This window comes from Mesocricetus auratus, unplaced genomic scaffold, assembly GCF_017639785.1.
Source record: "Mesocricetus auratus isolate SY011 unplaced genomic scaffold, BCM_Maur_2.0 Super-Scaffold_100010, whole genome shotgun sequence".
NCBI lineage: Eukaryota > Metazoa > Chordata > Mammalia > Rodentia > Cricetidae > Mesocricetus > Mesocricetus auratus.
The window spans coordinates 23,382,481-23,392,139 of record NW_024429194.1 but is presented as its reverse complement, the minus strand read 5'-3'; the positions used below and the strand labels follow the sequence as shown (position 1 = coordinate 23,392,139).

At 51.9% G+C, this 9,659-nt stretch overlaps 1 protein-coding gene across 1 annotated transcript; it reads right to left on the bottom strand.

Moving 5' to 3' along the window:
* Positions 1-1,654: 1,654 nt before the first annotated feature.
* Nppc (natriuretic peptide C) lies at positions 1,655-5,901 on the bottom strand. The gene is made up of 3 exons (XM_005082250.4): positions 5,680-5,901; positions 4,976-5,286; positions 1,655-2,138 (listed from the first exon to the last, which is right to left on the bottom strand). Exons 1-2 carry the CDS (start codon positions 5,767-5,769, stop codon positions 4,996-4,998), a joined length of 381 nt encoding a protein of 126 aa, XP_005082307.1. The 5' UTR covers positions 5,770-5,901; the 3' UTR covers positions 1,655-2,138; positions 4,976-4,995.
* Positions 5,902-9,659: the final 3,758 nt, after the last annotated feature.

Here is a 9,659-nt window from a genome sequence, read left to right as displayed (position 1 = left end):
GTCTAGTGACATCTAGGACCCACGCCAACAGGTTGAGGGCCTGGCCTCACTGATAAGGGTTGATATTGCCAACTGTGGGCTTTGCCTATTGTTTGGGGACAACACATGGAAGGAAGGCAGCATAGGAGGGCAGTATTTGCAGCAATGACTCATCAGTACTTATCAGCCCTCAGTTACCGACTGCCCCTAGGATGATCATTGGAAAGCCCCCGTTGTCTCCAGTGTTAATTCCCTGGATCACAGAATTCCTGGCCCCTTCTGTCTGGGTTGGAGAAGAAGCACCTGCACCATCACACCAAAGCCAAAGTCCGACCACCTGCCTAGCTCTTGTCACCTCCAAGGCTCTGGTGTACCCCTCTGCCTCCTCTGGTAAAGGGTGCCCACCTGCACAGCTATCTGAGGCGCTGGTGCAGTGTGGATGCTGAAGCCCTCACCCTGCCTGGCACTGGTACTGGGTCTCTAGCCATAGACATGGGAGCGAGACGGAGGAAGGAAGGCAGCCACACCCATCCCCAGGAGGGGATTGGGGATGTCCCCTAGGGTCCTGGAAATGGAGATGAGAAGGGCTCCAGCCTTCTCCATCTGGGTTGCATCCTATTCTGTGGCCACCCAGATCCGTGAGAACCTGCTCCTGGAGAGCCACCTCGGAGTGAAGGTCATGGACCTGGGTGGCCACACCCCCAGTGACAGTTATCTCCTGGAACTCTTCGGCTGGGCTTGCTGATTCCATGGCACAGGGCCACACACATTCCCAACCCACCAGGCATCACGATGTCACCAAGAGGTTCTTATTTTTTTATTTGTCCTCCTAGGTTTTGTTCTGTAGGCCTGGCTGGCCTGGGACTACTCTGTACACCAGGCTGGACTCGGTCTTGTGGCAATTCTCCTGCCTCCCCAGTGCTGGGCATAAAGGAGTATGCCACCACACTCGGTTGGGGGTGTCGCTCTTTATGGCTCTAACGGGGTCAGACATTAGGGAAGCCTGCACAGTCGTGTCTTTGAATGGAGGATGTGGCAAGATTACCACTGAATTATTTAAAAGTTTCCTGCTGATTTCAGGAAAAGAGATTCTAATCTAAATTGTATTCATAAATTCCAACTCATTATTCATAATTTCACACTCAAAGCTTAGGAGCTGTGGTTGCTAGCAGGCTTCCTCACAAAACACACTGCACGGTGTGCATGTGAAATCTGACTATTCCTGCTCATTCTGAGAGGAGTGTGGGCTAAGGTTCCATCTGGCCATGGCAGTCCTTACCAGGCATACAGAAACCTCACCCCTGAGACAGAGGGTAAATTTGGACCGGTTTCTCCTCAAAGCAGGGAGAAGGTGGATCAACTGGAGACCCTGAAATGGTTGAACCAGGTGCTGGGCAGAGCTGGCAGTTACCCTGCTGTGGTCCCACACGGCCAGCCCTGTCCCCAGAGACCACCTTCAGTGGATCAAAGGGTAGATGGGGGCAGGAATCTGCATTTTACCAGGTTCCTCAAGGGGTTCCCACACAGAGAAACTCGGAGTTGGGAACCTGACTGACAGATCTATTTGGAGGCAAATGCCTTGTCTTCACATTTTCCCTCTCTCTGCTCAGCCTAATTTTTGAAATGAAAATCAATGAATAAATAAAGACAGTTTTCAAGATGTTCATGGAATGGCTTTTTTTTTTTTTACATATTTTTCAACTAGTTAGGACAAAAACATTACAATGGTTGGCTTCTTTCATTTAGTTACATAAATAAAATTTTTATAAATATCTCTTTATAAACAATATAAATAGCTTTACAACATAAATACATTTATGCATGACGTGAATTTACAAACAGCAATGTTTTACAGCTGGTTTTGTCAGTCACTTTAAAAACTGTCCCTTGTCATCAAGTCGGTGTAGGAGTGCGTGTTTCATGTATATAATATATATATAATATATAACTTTTTATTTTTCATTTTCAAAAAAACCCCAAACAATAAAATCACCCCCTCCCCTCCCCAAATAATAATAAAACAGCTGGTGTTGTGTATTGCCAGTACCAGGAGGAAAAAAATAAAAAGAAATGTAAAAGCCACATTGCGTTGGAGGTGTTTCCAGATGCTGGAGGCAGATGACCAAGGATGACCTCAGCGTGCGGAGCAGTTCCCAATCCTGAAACACAAAGTGGACACAGGACTCTCAGTTCTGACCTCTTAACTGAGGGAAGTCCAGCCTACAGCGTCGTTCTAGAACCTTTCCCCGTTTCTTACAGTAGCATGAGGCCAAGCACCTGTGCCTTTGATCTACAAGTCCTTGATGGGCACTGGCTGGCCCAGCACAGGTGGAACCATGATGTCTGCCAGCCGCCCCCACCCCCTACCGCCACAAGCTCTAACTATAGGCTTTGCTCTCAGCAATGGGTGAGACACACTGAGGAATAGTCGGGACATTGTCCAGCTCATTTTTGCTATAAGACAAGCCCTCAGGCACTTGCTCTCATCTGGTTTTGTGTCTGCTTGGCCATGTAGGTGCAGAGAAAAGCATATCTCAAAGTGTGTGCGTATGTGCGTGTGGGGTGTCCTATTCTGGGGTCAAATCCTTCCTTGGATTTGACTTCCTGGATAGCCCTGAGTAGCTTTGAGCTTACCCATAAAATGGATAATAGCCACCTCTCAGAGCTGGCGCTGGTATTCAACAAAGGGCGGCATATTAAGCACACACAGTGTCTGGGTCACAGCTACCAAGCAGCAAAGAGCACTTCCTTTCCTAGCTAGCTTTGTCTCAGGAACTGATTGCTTCAAGGTCCCCTTCTGTAGCAGGTGAACTGCTGTCTAGCACCAGCCGTTGGATGGGTGGGTTTGAAGGACGAGAGTAAGGTGATGAGCGCTGTACCCAGTCCCTGTTAGTGGCTGTTTGAGTGCTCCATGTTCTGAATAAAGGCAGACATAGACATACAGGGCCCTCTTAAATGACAGCATTCACAAAGGGATCTGGCTGTAATGGTCTGGGCAACTCTCCCTAACTCACTTCTCTGTCTGTTTCAAGTGTGATGCTCCTGGGGCCCAGAGGCAAAGTGTCTGTTGAGGCCTTGGCCACACCCGAGTCTCTGTCAATAGTATAATCAAAACCTATAACCATCAGCGACAGTCATTATGATGGTGCTTGGAGCCAAAGACAGCCTCTGAGTGGAGACATGGTCACAGACTTGGGAGTTTTTATCAGTATGAAGAGTGAGTCTTGTGTTCTTCCTTGAGAACAGGTGCTCTCACTGGTCAGATCCACCAGGAGACTGCAGGGCATGGGATAGAAAAGGCTAAGGCTGTTCATTTATGCCAAGAGAACTTGTAGGAGGCTGCTGACCTCCCCTGGTCAAAGGGGGTGCAGAAGCCTTGATTATCTCGATTTCCCCTGCTTAGTATTTCTCACCACCCTGTGCCCCCAGATGCCCAAGACTAAACCCAAGGCATCTTCAGGGAAGCTCGTCCCAGGCACTCACCCACCCAGAGGTTCCTTAACTCTAAAGTCCATTCTTGGCACTTAAATCGAAAACTGAAAATCCAATTCCTCAGACTTCATCTCTTAGGTATTCATACAGAACAAAGCAAAAGGCATCACAATGGCAGTTTCAAAGCTAGCCCACAGGTACCAGAATCACCTCTCTTCTTGGATAAAGGAGAGTAGAGATCCCAGCAGCCTGCAAAACGGGGATGAAGTATGAGGCCTTCTCAAGACTGGGCATAGAGAGGAGAGGACCAGCTGAGGTCTAGAGCCAGGGTGCTTTGTGGAGTTGCTGAACTGGGGCATGCGTTTCTCTGGTCATTGGTCAATATTTCAAGATCCTTTCTGGGTATGACGTGGGTTCCCCAGGGTCTGTCCTTTACGTTATTCACAAACGAATGCGGAACACGAGCAAGTTCATAATGCGCTGCTCTTCCGTGAAGGCCTCTCACGCCGTGAAAAAGGTTCCTGCTACATACTGGGGAGGTGTTCCTATTCCCTAGCGGGAAGAGACTGGCCACTGGCCTCTGGGTTGGGGAGAGCAGCCTCCTCACCTCTGGGTGAGTGAGACAGACAGGGAATGGGACAAGCAGTGAATGGTGAGTGAGAGCCAAAGCTAGGAGGCAGCAGGGGCCTGCCTGTCAAGCAGTTCTCTAAGTGAGGCTCTGTCCTTTCACATGACCAGGGATGGGGAGAAGGAGGAGATTCAGGAGTCACAGAGGAGCCTCAGATGGGGGACAGGCTTGGTAAAGAACTCACTTAGGATACACTGAGTTTGAGGTTAGGGCAAGAAATGAGACTTAGCTTGTTCCTTTGCCTCTCTTGAAACAGGGTCACAAATCCCAAGGTTCATCTTGGAAGCCTCAGGGTTTGCAGCATCAGGACCCTGGATAGACCAGTTTGCCCGCAGTTGGGTTTAGAGCAGGGGTAAGATTCAGAATGCCCGAGGCAGAATGGTGTCTTGCTGCTGCCTACAGAGGCTCTTCTCTCTGCTGTGAGGAGCAGGCATAGCTGCATGCCGGCCTCACTTCAGGGACATCGGGCTCAGAAAGGTGTCCTGGCACTTGACGTTCTGGCTGCCTGCAGAATTGGCAGACAAACTTACTCCGGGCTGGTGGAACACCTTTCCCTGGCTTTTTCCAGGATCTCTAACAATTTCCCAGTTGGCTGAGTTGGGGCTAACATTGCTAGCTAGTCTGTAGTCCAGGGTGGGGTGGGGACTGTTTCTGCTTTTCTAGAGGAAGCTAGATGGGGTACTTAAACTGAACCTGATCTCTGAACTTGCTCATGTACTCTGACCACTTCATTTTCTTAATCTGTAAAATGGGATAAGTGAGGTAGTAGGCAATTGTTTAGCTTGCACTTGATCCCATGTCCGGATTGGTTGGGGGAAGGTCACAGAACACAAGGATCAAGGAGGAAACCAAACAGCCTGAGCAAGATGGTAATAGAGCTAGGTTCTCCCTGGTGCAGAGCGAGGCGATCTGGAAGCGTCCCATGGTGTTACTCACCGCCGCCAGGGGTCGCTGCACTAACATCCCAGACCGCTCATGGAGCCGATCCGGTCCAGCTTGAGGCCAAAGCAGCCTTTGGACAAGCCCTTCTTGTTGCCGCCTTTGTATTTGCGCGCGTTGGGGTGCTCGTGCAGAAGGCGGGCCCAAGCAGCCCGGGACTTGGTGTCCACGCGCAGGTCCCGGAGCAGTCGCGATCGGTCTCCCTTAAGATTGGCGCCCCCGCCGCCAGGAGTCTTGTCACCCTTTTTCTGATTGCCACCAGCTGCCTGGGGCTCTGCCAACTCATCCCCAGGAGGGGTTCGCGGGCCCTGTCGGAGAAAAAGAGTGGGCAGGTGAAAGAGTGCCCCGATGTAGCGCAGGTGACTTTTGCCGGCCCCAGAGTGGCGTGACCCTCCCCAGTCGTGAGCGCGCCCCCACAGTTGCGGGAGAGCTGAGTCCGGCATCCACCTGCCACGCAGCCCTTGCTCCTGCTCCTTGGTGGTGGTGGGGGTTTGCCCTTCCTGTACCTCTTGTGCTGCTGGGCACATTGGGGCATGGGAGATGTGCATGGCATTCTCCCGGAGCTGAAGAATGAATCAGAGAAGTCTTAGCTTTGAGGGCACAAGTCCGAGGGATCTGCCTTTGCGGACTCTCTGCTCCCTCCTGCGCGCCGCATCCTCCCACGCCCCTCACAAGTCCAGGGTTCCCGCAACAGCACCCACCTTCGGTGGCGTCCCGGGTTTGGCTTCGGAGGGCCGGAGTGAGAGTAACGTGAGCAGCAGGGCACAGGCGATCAGCTGGGAGAGGTGCATGGTGCCGATGGGGCCGACGGGTACAGACGGTCTGCAGCCGGGACGGCCGGTGAGCAGTCCGACAGGGGGATGCGGAGCAGGCTGGCTAGGCGAGCGCAGGTCCCACTGCTGCACGGCGCCGGCTGGGTGCGCTCTGAGTCCGTGGCTCGGCTGGTGCCTTTATAATCCAACCTGCCGCTGATGTCATCTTCCCGCCCACCGGGCCGCCAGGGCCAATGGCACAGTGCACGCGGCCGAATCGACGGCCGGGAGGGGGGCGCGGGGGCTCCCCCTCCGGCCCCCACCCACATCCCACCTCCAAAGTATCCTGCGGCTCGGCGGACTGCGCTCAGAGCCACAAAGCGGCGCGCACAAGGGAACTCCATTAGTAGAATGCGTTCACTCTGGGCTTCTAGGCGTCCAGCGCGCTGTGTACCGACTGGGTCCTCACTGCGCGCACTGTTTCTGGTATGCATCTGTACTACTCTTGCAGGTGCAAAGGCTTAGAAGAAGTGTCCCTTATGCAAAATTACACAGGTAGAAAGTTGGTGCAGCCTGAAATCCAAGTAGATCGCCCTGTTTCCAAACTCTTCATTAACGCTTGACTCGTGCTGGCCAGGGTGGAAACGCTGACCTCCTCCCCACAACGCCCTTACACTGGGGAGGCAGAGGACGGAGTCTAGAGATTCCCAGTGGGATGGCTTGCCGGGTGTAGCTGTAAAGGGAGATGTAAGCCTCAAGTACCAACCAGTACTCACGAGTGCAAGGATGTCATCAATCCATGTGTATGAGCCAGAAAAGGGTGTGTGTGTGTTGGGGGGAGGGTGTTGGGAGGCTAGGAGGCAGGTGGCGTCCCTTCAATGGTGTACTGACTGCCTGCAGGTGGGGATGTCCACTTTAGTGTCCTGAACACCATAAGAAACTATAGGCAGCTCCAAGCCTTAACAGGCCATCGTGGTCATTGAGTTTGGGACTGCAGAGAATTGCCTGCTGGCTATGGACACCAGGCTGAACATAATTATCCCTGCTGCACACAATTTCTCTTCTTGGCCTAGAATCTTGTTCCCTCAGACTCTGGGGAGCCCTGTAACTTAGCAGTCGCCTGAGAGCTTGTAGTCTCAAGATACGTGTGGCAGACCTGAGTTTGTGTCACTTCTGCGGAACAGGACTCAGGCTTGAAAGAGGAAAAGGAGCATTCGCAGGATGCCTGTGCTCTCTAGAAGGGACGAACCCTGAGGAGGGAGTTGGTAGGCAGGAGCCAGAGTTAGAGTTTTACAGAAAGACGGAGGTGGAGGGCTGTGGGCAGACTGCTGGGTCACCACAGGTCTGGAGGACAAATGGTCTGGAAGGTACAGAGGAAGCAAGGGCACAGTGTTTGTCTCATTCTTCCTTGTCCGTCCCCATCGTGGTACCTCAAAGTCCCCAAATGAGGACCACAAGCTCCTTCCAGCCTTTTGTTTAGGAAAAGACTCGCGGTGAAACCTGATTTGGTGATATATATATATATATCACCTGGAGACCCGGAGAAAGATCTAGACATCAGCTTCAAGTTCTTTCAATTCTGGAAGGTTGGCTGTCCACCTCCATGCTCCTCCCACACACGGCCTTTTGATGTTAATATTTATGGAACGACAGCCCAACTGCGTTTGAGAAGGGAAGGGAAGCAAGGAGGGAGCAGCCAAGAGCTTCAGCCGGCCTGTGGAGCTTTCTCTGCCTAGGTGGTGGGGGGGAGCCATCCAAACTTGGAGACAGCAGTTATATATTATAAGCTCCCTTATTAAGGGTAGGTTGGGAGCATTCAGTTTCAGTCCTGATAGCCACCTCTTTTCTAATGTCTACAGGGTTTTTTTCCTGTCTGGTGTTCCCTGGGCATATCTGGTGATGGCTTGGTAACTAGGTCTTCTTTAGGAGTTTTGAGCCTACCAGTAAAACTGATACCCCCAGTCTCACGTGGGACTAAATCCTGCATTCCACTCTCCTCTTCAAGGGAAAAGTTTTGCATTTTATTTGTGTGTGTGTGTGTGTGTGCACACGCGTGTGTAGGCATGTCTGGTGCACATGGGGAGGTCAGAGGACAACTTGCAGGAGTCAGTTCTCTTCTTCCATCCTGAGAAAGCCTGGGAATGGAACTCAGGCTTCCTGGAGGCAAGCATCTTTACACACTAAGCTGTTTCACTGACCCTGCAAGTGACTCTTTTGATGGCCTGCGAGCTGTGGTCATTTAGGGTAGACCCTGGATGAGTTAACTTGGGCTAGGCTTCCCTGCTGCCTCCATTGCTGCTACCATAGCAGGAACTGGGTGGACAGGAGGTCCAGGGCTAGTCTGCTGGGACTTTGGGGCAGCGCGGTGATGAGTACATAAGTGCTTAGAGACCAAAGGTTTCATGCTCCTCATGGCTTCCCTCCTGGGCCTAGATTTGGGATCTTGGTTCCCTTGCTCTGGGAAATCCACTTTTCCTTCCTTTGGCTCCAAGGACTTGGTGGAGGTGAGGGAACAGTGGGCCGGCCCATTGAGCAGCTGAAATGACTGCTGCTCAGTGTTAAAAATTTCCCCGGGGACTGGAGAGATGACTCAACATTAGGGCCATGTATTGCTCTTGCAGAGAAACTGAGGTTGGTCCCTAGTACATGGTTGAGGGGGGAACCTCACAACCACTTGTAACTCTAGCTCCAGGGGATCCAATGCCTTCTTCTGACCTCTGTGGGCAACTGTACTCATGTGCACACAGCTCCACACAGACTCATACACATAATTAACAATTAAAAACATCTCCCAATAAACAAAAGTCCTCAGTTCCTCTTGACTCAAAGGAGAGAGAAAAGACCGATGGACTCAGGGGGGGTGAGTAGCAGTGTTGTAGGGCATCTGATCATTTGTCATTCATGACTGTCTCAAATACCTTCAGGGCTGCCCCTTAGCCTGCTCTTTAGGCACGGAATTGCATCTGTGCAAAGAAGATGACACAAGATAGACCCTGGCTGTATCAGCTGGGAAACTCGATGCTGGAGATGCCCTGTCAAGAGAGCTTCTGTCTCAATCTCGGCCAACAGGTCAGGATTCCCAGAGAGGAATCAGCACTGAGCATGCCACACAGGGAGAAAATGGAGACAGAGTGACCTTCTTGAGTTAACTGGAAGACTAGGGCTTGGGAGTATTGCCTAAGAAACAAACATCAAAAACAGATCAAAAGAGAAGTTTTCGAAAGGACAACCCTATGACACTGAGACAGACAGGAAGCCAATGGTGGTGAAGAAGCCAAGGGCACGGGAGGGTAGAAGGCTTTGGGTAGGTGCTCGGGAAGCAGACCCGGAAGAGAGGCAGTCCTGAGGCCCAAACCAGAGACTGTGCAAGATGTGACAGAGGGCTTTCTCCACACGTCACTGTGAACTTGGGGTGGGAGAGCCAGTGAGCCTGGGGGATGCAAGAGGGTTAAGGCAGATAGAGAGTGGCCACTGTGAGGCGGGGCAGATACAACAGGGGGTGGTAAGTCAGATAAACACTGAGCAATGCCAAACCTCCAACTTCAGGCATCGAGAATGGAGTGACCACGACCCTTCTCTCTCCTGGCTCTTTGAAGGGCAGGGACCCAAGGATAAAGATCCTGTCCTCATGACCGCACTTCCTCCTTTCCTTTCCATTTCAGAGGACTTCCCTGGGATAGCTGCTGTCCAGTCCAGAAAGGTCCCATTGTAAAGGTGAAAGCTTCTGGGAAGCTGGGGGAGGGCCACTGTGGTCGGACTGCCCCCCCAACAGGAGGTCGGCAGGATCTACTGGCAGCGGTGCCCCCTCCTGCCCCTGGGGTAACGGGTGGATTCTCAGCCTTCAGAGGAGGGAGGATCATTGAGAAGCCCATCTGTTTTCTCTGCAATTATTTCATCCCGGGGCCCCTTTCCAGCTGCATAACTTCTCA

Coding starts and splice junctions, on each gene's coding strand:
- Nppc (XM_005082250.4), bottom strand. CDS start 5,769: ATGCACCTCTCCCAGCTGATCGCCTGTGCCCTGCTGCTCACGTTACTC. Junction 5,287..5,679: donor AACCCGGGACGCCACCGAAG/GTGGGTGCTGTT, acceptor TTTCTCCGACAG/GGCCCGCGAACCCCTCCTGG.